The sequence below is a fragment of the Giraffa tippelskirchi genome, chromosome 10, assembly GCF_054371585.1.
Source record: "Giraffa tippelskirchi isolate mGirTip1 chromosome 10, T2T-mGirTip1v1.2.pri, whole genome shotgun sequence".
Lineage (NCBI taxonomy): Eukaryota > Metazoa > Chordata > Mammalia > Artiodactyla > Giraffidae > Giraffa > Giraffa tippelskirchi.
The window spans coordinates 79611653-79633630 of record NC_137284.1 but is presented as its reverse complement, the minus strand read 5'-3'; the positions used below and the strand labels follow the sequence as shown (position 1 = coordinate 79633630).

At 38.0% G+C, this 21978-nt stretch overlaps 1 protein-coding gene across 3 annotated transcripts in view; it reads right to left on the bottom strand.

Moving 5' to 3' along the window:
- Positions 1–21978, bottom strand: part of ABCB1 (ATP binding cassette subfamily B member 1) — a 102087-nt gene that overhangs the window by 39292 nt on the left and 40817 nt on the right. For 2 of the 3 annotated variants that reach the window (XM_081536506.1, XM_081536507.1), the window contains exons 8-15: positions 14172–14296; positions 5234–5405; positions 4085–4198; positions 3831–3941; positions 3618–3743; positions 3308–3511; positions 2271–2441; positions 114–275 (exon numbers count right to left, since the gene is read on the bottom strand). In XM_081536506.1, the coding sequence (XP_081392632.1) occupies positions 114–275; positions 2271–2441; positions 3308–3511; positions 3618–3743; positions 3831–3941; positions 4085–4198; positions 5234–5405; positions 14172–14296 (1185 nt within the window). Of the gene's footprint in view, positions 1–113; positions 276–2270; positions 2442–3307; positions 3512–3617; positions 3744–3830; positions 3942–4084; positions 4199–5233; positions 5406–7585; positions 7641–14171; positions 14297–21978 lie in introns of all 3 variants that reach the window. The other variant, XR_014067456.1, reaches the window with a different exon arrangement.

Genomic DNA, 21978 nt, shown 5'->3' with positions numbered 1-21978 from the left:
ATTTTTTCCCTCTTCTCAAGATAATCAATAGCAACATTTATTTATAGCACCAAATACAGCAAAATCAGCTCATGCCTGAGATACTTGAGGAAAATGCTAGAGTTAGACTATACCTGCATTGTGACAAGTTTGAAGTAAATGCCTCTCTTCTTCATGAGCTCATCATGATTGCCTTCCTCCACAATGACTCCATCATCAAGACCAGCGATGACATCAGCATTACGAACCGTGGACAGACGATGCGCTATCACAATGGTGGTCCGGCCTTCTCTGGCCTAAAGGGAGAAAAATCTCATTTCTGAATACATGAACAATTATATGAAAAAAATTCAGTAATTCAATGTATATTTACTGACCACCAATGCCTTGGACATTGCAAAATTGTGTAAGCTATATGAGGCAGTCTCTGGCTTCAATAAATGTATTGTTAATGGCTGAAAATGATGTTTTAATAAGTATCAACACAAATATGATAGTCTCATATTAATACTATGTAAGCCTCTAAGATTTTACTCAATTTCTACTAGCCTAAGTTTACTTAATAATCAAGGGCTTATACAGAGGTAAAACACTCGAAAGCCCAGGAATCAGTCAATCGGAGCAGATACAGGCCAGCTGCGATCCCATGCAACCCAGCCAGCACCAAGTCCCCCTGGAAGTCACCCTGTGCTCTCCCACAGACATCTGGATGACCAAGACAAACAATAAATGTGAGGCAACAAAGGCCAGACGACAGCGTTACACTGACCTGAACTCAAATCTTAGTTCTGCTCTATATGAATTCCAGGATCTTATACAAGTCTTTAAACCTGTGCGAGGTTCAACTTATTCACATATCAAATGGGGATAATAGTACAACGCTACTTCCTGGAGTAGTTGTGATCTACAATAATGCACAGGTAGCACTGGGATGTACACAGTAAGTGCTTAATAAATGATGCTTATTTCTAGGGAGAAGCATTATGGAAAAAACTTAGGAGTTAAGTCAATGTCTTTAACATCCAATCTCATTTTTATTTTCATATGGAACAAAGCCAGATAACCATCATTTGTCTGAGATTTCTTTAACCTTTATAACTTTCCCAATGCTTCTAATTTTTCTTATTCATATTTCTCTCTGGGAACTAGCAATAAAATTCTCAGAATAAGCGAGCAAAAAGAGGTATAAGGATCAGTACGAAAAAGAGAAGTGAGAAAAAGTCTAGGAAGAAAAAAAAATGAACATCAGAAAAATTAGGTGGAAACTAGAAAGCAGAGAAGACAATGGATCAATTCTTTGGATGTTTTCAAAGGATGAGATGTGGAATGCCCCCTCTAAAATGTGCATTAAAAGGAAAAGGTATTTTTAAATACAACCTTTCTAAATTCATTTTATTAATAATTTAATAACATGGTAGAATAGGAAGAAAACACAGATGAGCAAAGTGAAGAGGGAAAAGCAAACACAATCGCATCTCCATCTATTTTGGTCCACAAAATTGTTAGTGAACTTTTTTCTTTTTCCTTTCTCAACAATCTGTTACGCACTCTGACAGGATGTTTAGAGAAACAGAGTTGTTACTAGCAGAGGGGGACAGTTGGGGCAGGAATGAGTTCATCTTTCAATTCTACTGGGAGCACTTCAACTCAGAGCACTTATGGGTGCAAAGGTTTCCGCATTCCGTGTCCTCACAGGGCGAGCCTAGTTATCATCAGACACCAGAGACCAAGGACACAGTGACTGGCGTGGCACACACACTCAAGTCTGGCCGGTGAATGAGTCCCATGGACTCAGGTACTGCAGGAAGGTCGAATTCTGTTGATGGTCAAGGACATTTCATTTTATTCCCAGCGTCATCAACTCTCTGGCACTCTCCTCAAGATAAGAGGTCTCTCATTTCCCATTGTCTTTGATAGGCATCCGACCTCTTGAGAACTAGATGTAAACCTTCCTCGTGTTGACAACAGTAAAAACTCATAAAACCTAAGTATCAGGGTTATCTCTAAGGCTAACTTTTTAAGATCACAATGAAGACCAACTTTCATCTGAGTCTCTATTTCTCACTGTTTAACTTAAAAAAATGTGCAACTATCTGTCAATGAAAGCTTATTCATCTCTACCTAAAAATATACCAGAGAAATAGAAGTTATACATATCCAGAGAGGCCTGATGGTTTTAATAGCTTAAAGAATTACTTTAGGAGAGATTTCTTTAAAAATAATATTAAGAATTAACAATGGAATGTTCTTCTGCTTATAAACCAGCTAGGATTGAACTGAGGTTCACCCACCTTATCCAGGGCCGCCTGGACCACCGCTTCACTCTCAGTGTCCAGTGCTGAGGTGGCCTCGTCCAGCAGGAGGATCTTGGGGTTGCGAACCAGGGCCCGGGCGATGGCAATTCTCTGCTTCTGTCCACCGCTTAGCTGGGCTCCTCTCTCTCCAACCAGGGTGTCAAATTTCTACAACACCGAAAACACAGGAGGATTAAACAACAGAATAAGCAATCTCAGCTCAGATTTTTAAGATGGGAAGTAATCCTATAAACAACCCAAACCTCACAGGCAGTATGGTCCAATTGTGTGTGTGTGTGTGTGAAGTTGCTTCAGTCGTGTTGAACTCTGCAACTCTACGGACTGAAGCCCACCAGGCTCCTGTCCATGGAATTCACCAGGCAAGAATACGGGAGTGGGTTGCCATGCCCTCCTCCAGGGATCTTCCCAACCCAGGGATCGTCTCTTATGTCTCCTGCATTAGCAGGTGAGTTCTTTACCACTGGTACCACCTGGGAGGCCTCAAACTTAGCAATAACCAACCCTAATTACAAAAAAAATATGTCAGGTCTCCCCTCATGGTCCAGTGGTTAAGAATATTCCTTGCAATGCAGGGGACATTTGTTTGAACCCTGGTCCAGAAAGATTCCACATGCCAAGGAGCAACTAATACCATGCGCTACAACTGCTAAGCCTGTGCTCCAGAGCCCCAGAGCCACAGCTGCTGGCACCTGGATGCCGAGAGCCCGTGCTCCGCAACAAAGGAAGCCACCACAATGAGAAGCCCTCGCCCGCAACTAGAGAGTAGCCCCTGCTCCCCGCAACTAGAGAAACCCGGCTGGCAGCAACGAAGACCCAGAGTAGTCAAAAAATAAGTAAATATTTTTAAAAAGTATGTCTACTACTAGTTGAAGCTACTAGAGCTTTCAAATCTGGAGTCATCTTGATCTGCCACCTTGGAAAGTTCCTCCAGTTTATATTCCTTTCCTGACTTCCTATGCATCAGGCCAGCATGCCATGACTCTCTAGCACAACAAAGACGGAGAAGGACTTACATTAGGCAGTTTCATGATAAAGTCATAGGCGTTGGCTTCCTTCACAGCTTTCTGAATCTCATCCATGGTGACATCTTCACGGCCATAGCGAATGTTCTCAGCTATTGTGGTGGCAAACAGCACAGGCTCCTGACTCACCACCCCGATAATCTCCCGCAGATACCTTACGTTGATGGTCCTGATATCCTGTCCGTCGATACTGACCTAAAATAAAAAGGAGCTGTGATATGCACATAGCGCAGATTTGTGATGTGCGATCTGCTAAGGTAAGTCAGTGCTGCAGCATCTGGTTGAATAAGAGTCATCTCACCATGCCCTCCGTGGGGTCATACAGCCTCTGCATCAGCTGGACGGTGGTGCTCTTCCCACAGCCGCTGTTCCCAACCAGGGCCACTGTCTGCCCACTCCCTACCTTCAAGTTGAGGCCCTTCAAGATCTATGAGAATGAACGAGAAATAAACTTAAACCACAGATTTCAGGACTACGTACATTGTTGAATTGTTGAGTAATCATTTCATTGTACCTTAACTTCGCTTCGAGATGGGTAATGGAAGTGAACATTTCTGAATTCCAGATTTCCTTTAATATTGTCGGGTTTGTGCCCAGTGTTTGAATAGCTGTCGATGCTTGGTTTCTAAACAGAATAAAATTTCAGAACGTTACAGCAACTACTAGATTACAATAAATACTTTCAATTATATTTGTGGAGAGCTGAATAAAAGTGATAAAGAAATAGACTGTTTTAGACAGATAGATAAATGGCCAGCCCAGACTTACGTTATCAATGATCTTGAAGACTTCATAAGCTGCTCCTCTTGCGTTTGCAAATGCCTCAATGTTTGGAGATGCCTGTCCAATACTAAAAGCTCCAATTAATACAGAAAAGAAGACCTGAGGAATGTGAAGTAAAAGCATCGAGTTACTTAGTATTTAGTATGCTTTTTCCATACTTTTAACATCATTAGTTAAATTTTTACATGGCAAGATAACATATGAATACTGACTATTAAAACTATTTTTAAAATTGAAGTACTTTTCAGTTGAGAATGCTGAATTAGTCTTACTGGATCCGTGAAATAACAAATTCTATATGACTGGAGTATTTTCATATGTCTTCAAAGGCCAAGAATTTTGGTTTAGAGCATCAGCAGGGTATAGTGGAGATAAACCCTATTATGAGGGTCAGAAACCTGAGGTCTGAACCCTGGATTAAGCACTAACTGGCTGTGTCTTCAGGTGATTCTCCGACAGTCTGGACTTCAATTTCTTTATTTGCAAAAAGAGACAAGATTCTGTTTTCCCTACCAAGCAATCTTAGTGTCGTTTTATCAAGTGGAATGGTACATAGGAAAATATTTCGTAAATGATAAAGCACACATTCTCCATCAGATGGAATCTTTTTTCTCCCCCTCCACCAACCTCTATTCTTTTTAAGGTCTGATGAACAGATTTTTTTTTTTTCATTTTGCCCAAATCAGTTTCTTATCGTACACTGGACACTGTTTCTCCACAGGTGTTAAAGAGGACTAAAGTCACTGTTCATTTCTTTGTAAATCACACAGTAGTTATATTATCCAACAACTTACAGTGAAGGAATTTTGCTAAGTGTTTCTTTATTCATTTTCTCAATTAGTCCTTACAACAACACTAAAAGTTATGGCATCATACTCCTGTCATTTCCATTTTGCAGAAGACGTAACAGAGTCTTCAAAAGTCTAGGTGGCTGAACCAAATCATACAGTCAGTAAGTGGCACAGCCAGAATTTGAATCAAATCGGCCTCATGTCAAATCCCAGGCTTTCACTCACTCTTCTTGGCCATTATTTAATAATTCTTCAAAAATATATTCTCTAACAGTCAAACCAACACCACTAAATTTCACTGACATTTTAAAAGTGATTCATCTCTTACTATAACATCACTTACCGTGAGCACTTGTCCGATGGAATATTCTCTTGAGAGGACCAAGGAGGTCCCGTACCAGAATGCCAGGGCATAGGATGCATAGATCAACAGAAAAGCAGCACCCATAGAGATGTTGGCCGTGATAGCTTTCTTTATTCCAATTCTCTTGGCTTCTTCCAAATTTTTGTTGTACCTGGGAGAAGTAACAAATTATTACACAGGCTTGTAAAATCTTACAAAATGGGTCAATACAGCATGATGGTTGTTGAGTACTCAAGATGCACCAAGGCCTCTGATGGGTGCTTCGCATGTATTTTCTCCCTTTGACCCTACGATGTTAGTACTATTTTAATCTCTTCTTGTAGAAAAGGAAACTGAGGCCTTATGGAAATTAAGTAATTTGTGGAGGCATGTTGTAAAAGCACCTTCTCTGGCCTTAGCAATAGTGAAATAAGTAATACTTAGCAAACTTACAGCACTTGCACTGTTTCATATGTAAGATAAAACACAAGCTATGAAAACACTTGTGTTTTCCCTTTAAAATCTGCATGCATTTTAAATGTATTAATAAAATGAAGATATAATGCTAGAAAGTACTCAATACAGACATCTGTGGAGATGTGGACCTAGAGATTGTCATACAGAGCAAAATAAGTCAGAAGGAAACAAATATCATATATTAACCCAAATATGGAATCTAGAAAAATAGTATAGATGATCTTATTTGCAAAACAGAAATAAAGACACAGACATAGAGAACATATAGACACCAAGGGGAGGAAGAGATGGGGTGGGATGAATTTGGAAGTTTGGACTGACACATATACAACTATTGATACTATGCATACAACAGCTACCTAATGAGCACAGGGAACTCTACTCAGTGCTCTGTGGTGACCTAAATGGGAAAGAAATTCAAAAAAGAGGGGATATAGGGGTGTGTGTGTGTGTGTGTGTATCTGATTCTCTTTGCTGTATGATAGAAACTAACACAACATTATAAAGCAACAATAAAAATTAATTTAAAAAAAAGCAAGTACTGCATACAAGTAAGTCCTTGAAACCTCCGCACATCAAGGATGAAGGCAGTTTGCTCCCTGCCCTGCCTCCCTCTGGGCCTGCTGGAAGGAACACATGAGAAAAACACATGCGTAGGAGCAATCTGAGTGCTCTGAATTGCCATCTAAGACTTTTTCCATGTAAATAAACTGTGTCCTGTGCTAAGTCGTGTCTGACTCTTTGCAACCCTAAAGATTGTAGCCCGCCAAGCTCCTCTGTCCATGGGATTTACCAGGCAAGAATACTGGAGTGGGTTGCCATGCCCTCCTCCAGAGGGATCTTCCTGACCCAGGGATTGAACTCAGGTCCCCTGTATTGCAGGCAGATTCTTTACCATATGAGCCACCATAGAAGCACCCATGAATAATTCTTAACAGCAAATACAGGGGATTACACAAAAGAGGGCAAAACCAAAGAAGCAAACAAAAACCACAGCAATGTCGGAGACCATTGATAGACATTTCCCTCTCTCATTCTAATCACTTAACATAATTTGAGCACTTTTTAAACCCTGGGTAAGTGCTTAATTTCTGATATTCAAGTTAAAGGAGATAGGTGCATAGCAGACTGTTCTGCTTAAGAAGAGAGATGTGGAGATAAGTGAAAGGGGATCAGATTTTTTAAAAAAAGAAGGATCTTCGCAGATACAGAACCATGGTAAAGCTATCAGAGAGAGAACAGATTGTAACTGAGCCTTAAATCTGTCCTTATTCTCTTAATACAACTCCCTACAGGACGTCAGAACATTGCCTTGCAGAAAGAGGAGCTCATAATTGCTGAAGTGAAAGAGTTTATTTCTAACAGGATGTATATTTTGAATTCTTTGATCCATAAACACATGATGGTATAAACATTATACAGTATTATATTAATTTTTTTGGAGGATTTGTTCCATTTGTTAGAATGTACAAGCAGAGGTCAAGCCCTGCTCAGATATGAGCATGTATTCTTTCATGCCCTCATGGCATTTAAAAACTACTTCACCAATAACCAGTTACCAAAGCATGGCATGGCCCAGTGAAATTTACAAAATTACTTCCTAAAGAGTAAATTTAAACAGAACTTTATAGTGATAAAATGGTAGTACATTATTCAAGTTTCTCCCTCCAAAAAATGTAAATCTCCAACTAACCCTTGACCAGAAAATTATTTTTGAGAAATGTGCTTCAATGGTTGAATATACATGTCTCCCACTTTATGAGCTGATGTGATATGAAAGTACCACTGGGCATAAATTATACATGATTACATTTAAGGAACTTTAATGCTTATGATTCACACTTTGTTATTGCCTTTATTTCAGTTCTTGCTTACCGAGACTAACGCAGAAATCACTGTGATATGCTGTGTCCCAAGCAGCCAGAGGAAACTTTTGCACAGGAAGAAGCAACAAGGAAGAAAATCACTTAGATGCCAGAAAAGACAAATGAAAAAAAGAAAGGGGTAAGGAAGGAGGAGAAGCAAACACTACTCCTTTTGCATAGGCTTTTTGATTAGCTTGTCAACAAAAATGTCACATGTACAAAATCAGATAATAAAATCATCAATTCATTAAAAACTCTTAGTATCAAAATGGTAAAGCAGGATTTCCTAAACGGGGTCAAAGTTACATAACAAAACACTGACAATTAGAAAAAACGATTCTTCTTAAGTAATATGAACACATTTATCAATGATGCAAATAGCCACCTATGAGAGCAAGGAAAAATTTCTGCCGTGTGTGTGTGTGTGTGTGTGTGTGTGTGTGTTAGTCACTCAGCTGAGTCCGGCTCCTTGCAACCCCACGGGCTGTAGCCCGCCAGGCTCCTCTGTCCATGGGACTCTCCAGGAAAGAATACTGGTGTGGATAGCTACTCCCTTCTCCAGGGGATCTTCCCGACCCAGGGATCAAACCCAGGTCTCCTGCATTCCAAGCAAATTCTTTACCGTCTGCGCCACCAGGGAAGCCCCATTGTATACTACTGAATTAAATTCACTTTAAATTCTGAGAGAATTGGAGAGATCCTACTATACCTGCTAATTTGAAGAGAAAATCCGAGTAAGACCTTAATTCCTGTCTATTCCTGTCTATGTGGAAGCAACAAAGGGAAGGGCAAGAACTAGAAGGAAAACTGAAGAATTATATTTGGTCTAAGAATAGCTTTAATAATTCTATTATTGCTATTGTTTAGTCACTAAGTCGTATTTGACTCTTCTGCCATCCCATGGACTGCAGTCCACCAGGCTCCTCTGTCCATCGGATTCTCCAGGGAAGAATACTGGAATGGGCTGCCATTTCCTTCTCCAGAGGATCTTCCTGATCCATGGACTGAACCTGTGTCTCTCACGTTTTCTGAATTGGCAGGCGGATTCTTTACCACTGAGTCACTTGGGAAGCCCCTTAATAATTCTACTTCCAAATTAAATCCCAAATCCAGGGACTTATCATCCTTCTCCTGGACCACTTCAACAGTCTTCGGAGCAGTTCAAATTTTTGATGACTCTCATCCATTCACTGGACCAATTACAGAGAAACGATTTTAAAACGTAAAGCAGACAGTCATTCCCTTGTTTAAATCCCTCAACTGCTTCCCTTTGCCCTTGGGGTTAAATCCTGACTCCTTATCAGGACATGCAAGACCCATGTTCTGGCCCCCACCCACCCTCAACAGCCCCTCTTCACCACAATCTCCTCCCCACCAACCGAGCTCCAGTCACACAGCCTTAGGATATTTTCTAGAATATACCAAAGTCTCTGCCATCCTGGGAAACCTGGAAGACTCTTGTGTCCCTACCCTACTACAGCAGGCCTTTTCTCTTTCCTCAAGGACCAGCCTCCAGGAAACCTCAAATATCCAACACGCATCTTGATATGCCCTCATATGATTCCTGGTCAAAAAAGGCAAAGATAAAGTAGCATATCAAGATGTCAAAAGACATACAGACTTCCTATAACTCACAACCTGAGGAAATGTGCTAAATCTTTTACAAGGTTCGCATCAACAGGGAAGGTAAGTATAGTGTTCTAAATACAAACTGATGAAGCATTAGGAATTATCTGAAAACTTGAACAGAGGAATATGATTATGACCTGAAACTTCCTTTTCCTAGGTTTTTAACTGTTAAAAAAACTTTTACATTTACTTTTTGAATAATCATCATAAGAAATAGTTAATAGAAACAGCTTTTCAAGGAACTTCTGATATGAATACCAAACAACATCACCTAATGCATAAGTAAAATTAAAATTGAATAAAATTCAGAAAAGTATTTGTCATATTCTGGAGGGTGTAACATAATTATATCCATATTTTGAGAAAACATTTCTAAATTTTCATTTTGTTAACAAACAATTGATTTTTAAGCTTTTTGATGTTAAAAAAATATTCAGTGAGGTCTACTTTGGTTTTGAAAGTTTATTATAATTTTTGAAGACCTGGTTACTTATTTGTATCAACTTAAAAAAAAAAACACTGCTTAATTGAATCAGCTTAATATCAGAATTAAAACTCCATAAGAATGCCAGCATTTAATATATGAATAATGCTAGAATGTATAAAGAAATCTGCCTGACCACTGATTAACAAAGATATTTCTCTATTCTTCATTCAAAGATTGGAGAAGGAAATGGCAACCCACTCCAGTATTCTTGCCTGGAAAATTCCATGGACAGAGGAGCCTGGCAGGCTATAGTCCATGGGGTCGGAAAGAGTCGGACACAATTGGGCGACTTTCACTCACTGCCAATACACAAGTGAAAACCCAGAGCCTAGCACAGTGCTTGGCATGTGGTAGATGCTGGAGAAATTTGCGAAATGAACTGAACATTCAAGAAATGGCCAAGCTGGAGAGAACCATAGCCCATCAGGTTGTAGTCTTGAGTCTACTCCTGATATTTAGGAAAAACTAATTTCCAATAATTTCCAATTTTCTAGCGGACCTTTCAAAGACAGAGTCTAGTAAATAACATCTTCTGAAGAAACAGTTCTACACATAAAATGAATCTTTGAATATAACTGTGTAAGCCCATTTGCTTGTTAAAAAGTTGATCACTATCTTCCCTAAAAAACAAAACAAAAAAATCTATATCTAATTACTTCAGTTCAGTTCAGTCGCTCAGTCGTGTCCGACTCTTTGTGACCCCATGTACCGCAGCACCCCAGGCCTCCCTGTCCCTCACCAACTCCCAGAGTCTACCCAAACCCATGTCCATTGAGTCGGTGAAGCCATCCAACCATCTCATCCTCTGTCGTCCCTCTCTCCTCCTGCCCTCAATCTTTCCCAGCATTAGGGTCTTTTCAAATGAGTCAGCTCTTCACATCAGGTGGCCAAAGTATTGGAGTTTCAGCTTCAACATCAGTCCTTTCAATGAACACCCAGGACTGATTTTCTTTAGTATGGACTGGTTGGATCTGCCTGCAGTCCAAGGGACTCTCAAGAGTCTTCTCCGACACCACAGTTCAAAAGCATCAATTCTTCAGCGCTCAGCTTTCTTTATAGTGCAACTCTCACATCCATATATAACCACTGGAAAAACCATAGCCTTGACTAGACGGACCTTTATTGACAAAGTAATATTTCTGCTTTTTAACATGCTGTCTATGTTGGTCATAACTTTCCTTCCAAGGAGTAAGTGTCTTTTAATTTCATGGCTGCAATCACCATCTAATTACTTAGATCACTCCATTAAAAAATACTTTCAATTCCTTTAACGTTTCAGTGAACTAAAATAAGATTAATCTAAGTTTTGAATATTGGACTTGATACCTTTCCCTCCTTACACCCAGGTTATACATCATTATAGTTCTTCATTGTTAATAATATCTTCTAAAATTATCATGTTCTTCAAATTTTGGATGCCATTAATCTAAAACGTATTATAATCGTGTTATTTTATGCAACATTAATAAAGGAGTTTAATAGAACACTGCATATACAGCAGGGACCCAAAAGGCTTGGAGAGAACCATAGCCCATCAGGTTGTAGTCTTGAGTCTACTCCTGATATTCAGGAAAAACTAATTTCCTCAATATAATAACCATGTACACCAGGAAAGTGACAGCAGGAGAACCTGCTTGTCTCGACCTTGACAACAGATGAAGGCGGGGGGGGGGGGGTAGGTAGGGGTGGGGGGGTGGGGACACATGTCCCCTGGGAACTGGAACCATAAAAGGCAATGCTTATACAGGTCTGGAAAATATGAATTCACCAGCGTGGTTCAAAAACTCCTAGACAAAGAATAAAATGTACATGGGCTCAGGTTAATAGTGCCCCCAGTGCGTGGCAGAAGCAAACACAAATCCTTCCTGCAAGAACTCAGCTTCTCAATCCAGACCCACAGCAACTGTAAAATGGCTCTGATTGTAGGATTTGTCTCATTTTCAGAGATGATGAATTGCAAGAGAAAACTGTGCATCCTAGAATTGACAGAATACTACATGTTCTCTAACTGTTCACTGCTGTCCACAGGAATGCCATTTTTACCCCTGAACTGTCATCAGGTACCGAGAGGCCTTCCCGTACATTGTTGGTCTGCAGATTTCATTACACTGTTACTGGAATTGCTATGTAGACAATCATATACTCTATACAGAATGACAGTTTTTGCTTTTCGTTTACCAACCTAATAACTTTTCTTTTATTTTTATTATTTTATTTTTTCCTTAATTTTATTATCTTTTACCAGTACAACCCTAAATAGAAATGATGCTAGCAGACATATTTGTTTCATTATTTTAAAGGAATGCTATTAACATTTTACCATTTAATAAAATTTCCTGTGGGTATCTGATACATTCTCTTTATTAAATTAAGAAAGTTTTTGTCATGAATCATCTGTAATTAATACTTTTACCTCATCCATCAAAACAAAATGTCTTTCTTCCAATCTACTAATATGGTTAATTATATTCACGGATTTCCTAAGTTAAATCATCTTTGCACTTATGGGATCAAGCCATCAGGTTCAGAAATTTTTTTAATCTGATGATGGTTTTCACATTGATTCATTTAGCAAATAATTTATCTAGACTTTCTGCATCTATGTTTTAGATGAAACTGTCTTATAATTCTCCTTTCTCATATACCTGCTATCTTGTTATGATGTCAAGGTTATACTAGCCTCAAAAAATGAACTCACAACTTTATATGTATGTTTTTTTCATTCTCTCAAACAATCTCTGTAAGATGGGGTTATCTGTTTCTGGAAGTTTTGGTAAAATCTGTCTGGAAAATTATCTGGACCTGGCGGTTTTTGCGTGTTTATGTGTGTATGTATATGAAAGGCAAAACACGGAGATTTTAACTGGATTCAATTCCTTTAATGATTATGGTTCTACTCAAGGTTTCGTCTTAAGTGAGAATTTTAACCTATATATTTATGGGACATCATCTATCTCATCAGGGATTTTTAATTACTGGTATAAAACTATAATTCTTAAAGTTTTAAAAATCTGTAGCAACTTTTTCCCTTGTTCACTTTCATTTTGTTCCTGATTAAACCTGCAAAATACTACTTCATTATTTACCCATATTTTCATAAAAATTAGTTTATTATTTTTTGTCAACCCTTGCTTATTTTCTATTAAAATGTTTTTGCTCTTAAGCCTTTATCCTTCTTATACTTCCTTTTCTCTGTTATTCTTTTTCTAACTTCTTAATTTAGCTGCTTAGTTCATGAATTTTAAGCAATTTTTAAATTTCTTCTACCAAATACCCTAGTGCTACCACTGGACTTGAATTCATTTTTAATGTGAAACCTTCAGCTTTAGGAAGAGACAGCTCCCTGGTCCTCAGAGTATTATAACGTCAGACTCTAGCAGCACCTGAAGGTAAGGCTTGCAATTTTGATTTCTACGGAGAGATGCTTTCCCTTGGCGCAATAACTAGACAGAATCAGATAAGATTTGTCACCCCATGTTGGTAAACAGATTCTTTTTATGGTACACCTCTCCATTGAGAAAAACTGGAAATGAACGTCAAGTTCAAAATTTCATTCTGTCTCTACTCAGACATTTATTCAGAAAGTACTTTACTGAATAAACTCTCGAAACAGTATCCCCCATGACTCTAACAGAGTATTAACTTCCCCAAACAATATTTACCCCAACTGGTACATTAGATATGTTGTTGACCTGTGGTTGCTTGTATCTGTCCCTTCCCCCTGCCAGAATTTAAGCTCCAAGAGAAGAGGGGCTTCATTTGACTGGTTATTTGCCAGGCAATGAAGCAAGACTTCCCATTTTTTAGTCAGACTCACGTTAAAGCAAAAGCAAAAACCTTAGCAAAAAATGAGATAGAGCACAGATAATGCTTTCCTCTGAACTATGATAGGTACATAGCCATCACAAATTCTCTCAGAGGATATCTTTATGGGTATGAAATATATCATATGAGAAAAGTATACTCCAAACACAGTATGTACAGTTTAAAGAATATATAGCGAGCACTCTTGTAAGCACAACTGAGGTCGTGAAATAAAACAATGTCAGAATCAAGATGCCTCTGCCATGTGTCCCACTTTTATCACCAACCCCTCACTTCCCCCAGAAGTAACCATCATTTGACTTAACGACCCCATCGATCTACCACAAAATAATCATTCTTAAGGAATCAAGAATTAACTTGATGGAGAAAAATTATCATCAGAGATATTGATTGTTTCAGCCTTAAGAAACTATTTTATCTCACTACCCACCTAGGAGACTCTAGAAAACACTTTGAATTAGCAGATATAAGAAGAATTACAACAATTAGAATCACAACTTTTCCAGAATATTAACTATGCTGTAATATACCCAAGAAGCTATTTAAGGCAACATACACATCAGAGAATACCCTTATAATCATCACCATCAACCTGAAGAGCATTTAAGATGACAGAATTTAACATCTCTACCAACTTAAAAAAGGAGACTCAAACCTTTCAAGTTCTTTCTTTTGTCCTCCAAATGCAATCACAGTTCTAATAGCCGCTAAGACCTCTTCAGCTACTGCTCCAGCTTTTGCATATGCCAAAAGTTCTTTATCAGTAAATGAAGACAGTATCTGTTTAAAAATGCAATTGCAGATAATTTAAATTTTTTAACAAGTTAATTTTACCTTTTGTACACAATTGCTGCTGGTACATAGAATACTGTACTGTATATAAATCTTTTACTCGTTTTGGTTATGAACTCCTATTTCTTAGTATATATATTGTAGCCATTTCTTTTTTGGAGTGAGATGGTATATAATAAAGTAAAATTTCAACTTTCTCACTATACCCCATGGATTCTCATACAAATAAATAAATCTGGGACTTTGGGGGAGATTTTAAATCTTAAAAAGAATTGTATACTCTAACACAGATATATAGAACAGTATTATGGACTCTATGGGAGAGGGTGAGGGTGGGATGATATGGGAGAATGGCACTGAAGCATGTAAACTATCATATGTGAAACCAATCGCCAGTCCAGGTTTGATGTATGATACAGTGTGCTCAGGGCTGGTGCACCAGGATGACCCAGAGGGATGGGATGGGGAGGGAGTGGGAGGGGGATCTGGAAGGGGAACACATGTACATCCATGGTGGATTCATGTCAATGTATGGCAAAACTAATACAATATTGTAAAGTTAAAAAATAGATAAATAAACTAATTAAAAAAAAGAAGTGTATACTCTAAACATCAATATATACAGAAAATAGGGCAGTATATCAAAAAAAATAGGTGTACTCAACATAGCAATTGCTAATTATACTCTGGTTCAGAAATACCAAGGTAGGAGGCCGGAAGAACACAGGGGACCAAGCACTGTGTGGTGACAGGACCTCAAGAAGGTTTCAAATGGTAGGGAAGCAGAGTTCCTTTTACTAGGGTTTCTCAGCAATACATTAGGCCACCATGGAGGTCTCTTGTATGGATGCTCTTTGATTTTTCTGTTTGGTCCCTGAGCATCTGTTCTGTGGAAGAACAGTACCAGGTCCTTTATACACACAGGATCTCCTTCATCAATTCTTCTCAATTGTACCAAGAAGTAGGCATTATTTTTCCTCCTCAATACATGAAGAAATGGAAGGAGAAAGAGGTCAAGTCATTTGCTAATAAGTGAAATATCCAGGATTTAAGGCTTCACAGCATCAATCGACGGCCACTGGAGTGAATCTCTCTCTAAAACCAGCCACTGACATGTGTGGAATCCCAGAAGTCCCTGTGATTAAAACTGAATCAAATGGCATGGGCAAAGGACTACTATTTTTACCTGAAATGCTTGACTAGTCAACCATCTAAATATTGCACACAAGAATTCAAATAAAATTCTGAGTAAATATATTATACTCTTTCAATAAATAATTTATAGCATCTGTGGACTCATTTGTATAAGTAATAACAGTCTACTCCTTCTAGTCATAAAAAGTTCAAAGTTGTTTGATTTTAAGAGTGCATTTCTTCCTTTGCTGTGTGCCAAAGTAAAAGGAGCTACGACAGATGTAGGAATGGGTGGGTGAAGGCAAATGAACCTTTATTAACCAGGTTCTATTTGCAGATGTTGTACTGTATGCACCTTCTCCTTCGGTATCCCAAACAACAACCCACTGATGCTCTAGACATTCCTGACCTCTCAAAATGACCTGCCTAAGGCTACCCTATCACATGTGCCAGAATTGCTCACAGCGCTGGGCCTGAACCAGGGAGATCACTGTCATCCCTGAACAAACAAGTCTGCATAAGGCAAGAGGTGCATACAATACAGTTTAGCTCTGTTTCTCTGCTCTTGTTGAAAACCTCAACCATCAACCACCCCAGAAGCAGCTGACAACAGGAAGATTAGCAGAACTATTTTTGAATGAGGAGTTTCAAAACATGCTATTCTAATTTATTGTTGAAATATCAAGTACCATTCCAACTGATTCAATAAACCTGGCTTCTCTATGACCTTCCATAACGATAAGCATATCCTTAGGCAAGACTATGGTAGAATGTTCATGAAGTGTTTTGTTTTTTAACAGATCATGTCTGCTGAAAGAAAAAAAACACTTTCAAATACTCTCAGGGATGTGAAAAGTCAACTTTACTGTTCCTCTAATATAAAATAACAGAATGGCGATACTTCCATTATTACAATCACCCACCTAAACGATATCAAATTTCACTAACTCATCCCTTCTTCCAAAGGCTGCTGATTTTTTTTAACAAAGCCTAATTGTAATAGTGCCAGACACATGAAATTGTTATTCCTCTTAAGTTAGAAGCTAATACAGGCCACTTTATATTGTTCAAACTAACACATTCAGAAGCAATAGTTTTGACCATGACAGATGTTTTGGCCTTCATCTTTGTCCTTTTTTTCCAGTTCTCAGTGTAGGTTCTTATTTCATTTTGTTTGGGATAATTTATACATGCTTTATTTTTTTAAACTTGTTATTCTGAGATAACTGTAGACACAAAGGCAGTTCTAAGGAAGACAGTCAGATCCCATAAACCCTTTATCTGGTGCTCCCCAAACAACATCTACAACATCTCTTCAGAACAAGATCCCAGCCAAAAATTTAACACTTAACATTAATTCAACGTTACTCAGATTTACCAGTTTTACATGCACTCGTGTGTGTGTGTTTAGTTCCAGGCAATGTTGTCATCTGTTAGATTCATGTGACGACAGTCACAATATAGAACAACTCCATCACAAGGATCCCTCGGTCCTACTTTTTGTAGCCACAGCCACCTCCTTTCCTACTCCTCGTTTCTCCTCCCCTACCCACCATCCCTAACACCTGAAGACCACTAAACTGTTCTGCCTGTTATTCTGTCATTTCAAAAATATTATATAAATGGAGCATAAGGTATGTGACCTTTTGGGACTGGCCTTTTTCACCAAGTACAAATCTCTAGAGACTCATCCAGGTTGTGTGTGTATCAGTACTACTTTCCTTTTTATCATTGGATGTACTGCAGTTGCTTAACAAGTAACCTGTTCAAGAGTATCTGGGGTTGTTTCAGTTTGGGGCTATTACTGATACAGCTGCTATGAACACCTGAATACAGACTGAGTGAATGCATGAACATAATTTCTCTTAGATAAATGTCCAATACAACTGCTAGATTGTATGGTAATTGCATGTTTAGTTTTATAAGAAATCGCAAACTATTTTTTTAGGGTGAGTACCATTTTACATTCCCACCAATAATCTATGAGTGACCCTGTTTCTCTGCATCTCAGCAGCATTTGGGGTTTCACTCTTATTTTAGCCATTTTGGTAGATGTATAACGGTATCTCATTGCAGTTTTATTTGCTTTTCACCAACGACTAATGCCATTACACAACCTTTCATGTGCTGACCTACCACCTGTACAACCTCTCTGATGACGTTTGTTTATCTCTTCTGCCCATTCTCTAACTGGTTCATTCAGGTTTTTCTTTCCTTAATATATATATTTTTTATTGAAGTATAGTTGACGTACAGTGTCTCAGGTGCACAGCAAGGTGACTCAGTTATACATAAACACACATTATTGTTCAGATTATTTTCCATTACAGGTTATTACAAGATATTGACTATAGTCCCCTGTGCTATGCAGTAAACCTTTGTTGCTTGCGGCGTATCTATTTTTTAATTAGAAATCTAGCATTCTATTTATACTAAGTCAAACAAGTGGAATCAAAATGTCATAAATTTTTTTCAGTTAAGCAAAAGTTTATAAGTTTTCTAAACTATATGTTATACATACTATTTATATATATGTAGACAAAAGCTTTTCTACTATGTTTGATAAAGGCTTGAAAAAGAACATTAAAAAAAAAAAGAGATGGAGAAATTGGAAAACATAATCTAAATGAAATGCCAGCACTGTGGGATGGGGAGGGAGGTGGGTAGGGGGTCCAGGAGGGGGAACACATGTGAACCCATGGCTGATTCATGTCAATGTATGGCAAAAACTATTACAATATTGTAAAGTAATTGGCCCCCAACTAAAATAAATAAATTTATTAAAAAAAAAAAAGTTACCTTGTAGATCAAAAAAAAAAAAAAAAAAGAAATGCCAGCACTGAATAAGAAATCGAAAAGTGAAACAAACTAAATGAAATTAAAGATCATCATACAGTCCAGTTGTTTTGAAACATGGTTGCTTATTAGAAACATATCTGGAACTCTGGAGAAAAAAAGCAATACCTGGGCAATTGTATTTTTCAAAAAATTCCAAGATAATTCTAATACGTATCTGGATTTTAAAAAGTGATAACAAGTTTTTCTTTTTTTTTTTTTTAATAAATTTATTTATTTTAGTTGGGAGCTAATTACTTTACAATATTGTAGTAGTTTTTGCCATACATTGACATGAATAAGCCAAGGTTTTTCTATTAAATAGTAGTTTTGGTGATTTTTTTTTTTTAACTATCAAATTTTGAGAGTTCCTTATATATTAGATAAAGACTAATCCTTTGTCAGATATGTGACTTGCATGTTACTTTTTTCCCAGCTTGTAGCTTGTTTTTTCATCTCCTTTACATGGTTTTCACAGAGCAAGAGTTCCTGCTTTTGGGCCAAAGCAGATAAAGTCTTCCTTTTTCTAGGGAAGAATGTATAAAATTGGTGTTAATTCCTCTTAAATGTCTGGTAAATTTTTCCAGTAAAAGTTGTCTGTGCCTGGAAAATTCTTTTTCAGGAGCTCAGAACTTAGAAAATAGAGTTCTTAATCACTATAGGGTTGTGCAGATTGTCTATTTCATCTTAGTCATTCTGGATGTCACAATATTCATAGGTGACATTAGAATCTACTGGTATCAACATTTTACCACTTATAATTTTGGGTTCAATCACCAAATATGATTTAGAAATCTGGGAAAAGAAAGGCCCTAGTTCCTGCTTTTTCTGTTGTTCCTTTTCCCTTCCTGATGCTCCAATATGCCTTGTATCACTTTCTTTCTGTTTGAAGAACTTCATTTAGCCAGGCTTTAACAGGAGGTATGCTAATGGAAAGCTCCTCTATAGTCTTCCATGATCTGGGAATGTTTTTATCTCCCCTCCCCCATCATTCCTAAAAAATACTTTAACCAAGTATCCTCAGTTGACAGGTCTTTTCTTTAAGCACTTGAAAAATAGTTTGCCACTTCCTTCTAGTCTTTATGGTTTCAGATGAGAAATATATTGTCATTCAAATTGGTGTTCCCTGTAGGTAATGTGCTGTTCATCTTTAGTCAATTTCAACTTTTTTCTTTGTCTTTAGTTTTCACTGATTTAACTATGATGTGCTTTAGCACGGATTTCTTTGGGTTTATCCTGTTTGAGGTTAGCTTAGCTTCTCGGACCTGAAGGTTTGTCTTTCACAAACCTTGGACATTCTCAGCAATTATTTCTTCCAATAATCCTTCAGCCTTACTTCTCTCCTTTCTTTGGGGACTCTGATGGTCACAAATGTTCCATATCGTATTATTGTCCCTCAGGTCCCTGAGGCACTTTTCATCTTCTGTTTCATGGTGGGTGGCTTGTACTGTTCTATTTCCAGGTCCACTGACTCTATCCTGTCATCTCCACTTAACAAGATTAAGTCCTCCATCATGACTTAGGTTCTGCTGCTGTACCTTTCAGTTATTTAATTTCACTCTGTCCTTTTTTCTTAATTTTCTTTTTCACTGCTGATATTTTCTATTTCCTTTTGTTTTAGGATAATTTGTAACTGATTAGTGAAGCACTTTGCTGATGACTGTTCCAAAAATCCATGCCAGACAACACTGACGTATGAATTATCTCAGCACTTGTCAGTTAAGCGATTTTTTTTCTCACTCAAGCTGTGATTTTCGTAGTTCTTGGTATGACAAGTGGTCTTTTTTAAACTATATTCTGGGCATGGTGTCTATTATGTTAGGATATTGTGGGTCCTATTTAAAGTCTTTTATTTTAGCAGCAGTTACCCTGTTTGGATTCAGCATATAATTCTTAACCTACTTCTGTGAGTTGTGGGTCAAGCTGCAGTTTTACATTCAGAGTGTTTGTGGTATTGTTTTCGTCAGCATGGTTTGTCTGCAGTTGCTGGGGCCCCTGCTTCTGCTACCTAAGGGAATGAAAGTGGTTTTAAGGTTGGACCACCTCATGTAGGAGTAAGATATGGTAGTTTCCCATCCCTTTGCCCCCTAGCTGACCCACTGTCTCTGGGCGGGGTTAGAGAATTGCGTGCAGAGATCAAAAGAGGCTTTCTGGAGTAGGAAGCTTGCTGGGGCCAAGCCTCTTCCTGTTCTGCCTTCTCGCCCCGGCGCCTCTGAGTTACAGAAGAGAGCCTCAGAATCACAGGGACAAAGCAGCTTCCTCTACCGGGCCTCATTTCTGTTTTAATAAGACTGACAACCAGACAATTGAAGGCTCCATTTATGAACTAGTATCTGAAGTAATGCACAATTATTAAAGATTAACTTACTGCTTTTCCCCCTAACTTAACTAGAACAAACATCAATATATTTTACAACAGTTTTTCAGCAAATACTGATATGAAGAATCTGCCACCTGACTTGCCTAACATGCTAGTAAATAGAAAAATCAGTTAACACAAAGGCTTTTGCCAAATATTTCAACAGAGATGCAGTTTAGCCACCAAGAACATCATTCAAACATTGTGTTAGTCTGAACGATAAATTAATGAGTTCTTCAATTTCGTCCTCTGTTAAATGAGATGATGTCTACACTTTACAGGAACATGTATTTCATGCCTTTGAGGAAGAAGATAATGTGATGGAATGAGGGGGAAAATATTCTGTAATATTCTACACACTTCTACTTCATATGTAGAAAATATTATAGCTAAATATTGCAAAAAGTATAACTAACACTTACTAATTTGGGGGGAGTTTAAGATATGTTGTTATTTTATACTCTGAAATTCCCTGGGATTTTTTAACCTAAGAAAACTAGAATCTGGGTAACAAAGTCCTATTGTATAGCACACAAAATGGTATTCAATAACCTGTGATAAACCATAATGGAAAAGAATATGAAAAATAATGTATATATATATATGTACATCTGAACTACTTTGCTGAGCAGCAGAAATTAACACAACATTGTAAACTAACTGCATTTCAACAAATTTTTTTAAAAAAAGAGAAAAATATATGTATTTGCCTGACACAGTAGATACTTTAAAAAATGGCAGTTACTGTTTATAAGAGCAAAACAATACCCATCCTACAGGGTTAAATTTTTTTAATTTCTTAATACAGCCTGATTTGTTTTGTGTTAGGCTTGGGTGTGCTTGGCCCTCCATTATTTTACATCCTTTGGCCATGTGAATGTGTAGTGCTGTCTCTAATTTCTCTTTTTCTCTAAGAAACTACATACCAGGCCAATCTCTCCACGGCCACCTACACTTACACGAAATCAATTTAGAATGAACACCACACCCAGTCTCACGAGAAAGGCCTCCATGCGGAGGTGGGGAGGGCCATTTGCATTGCTTTGCTTTCATGACGGAGAACATCTGCAGACCTCAGAGGTACATGCATAAGGGGCTAGAAAATACCTCTTTTCAAAAACTGTCTTCACACCAATGGACTTAAGTATGTATAAACAGAGAGCCATTTATAATGCTGACAAAACTGTTCTGCCAACGAAATAAATAAAAGCTACAAAAACACTGACATCAATAATGGTAACTGAATGGGACTTACGTGTTAGTCACTGAACTTGAAGCTCTACTTGTGAACATGGAACTGTCTACCGGGCAACACAGCTCTCCGAGAACTGAGCATGCCTTT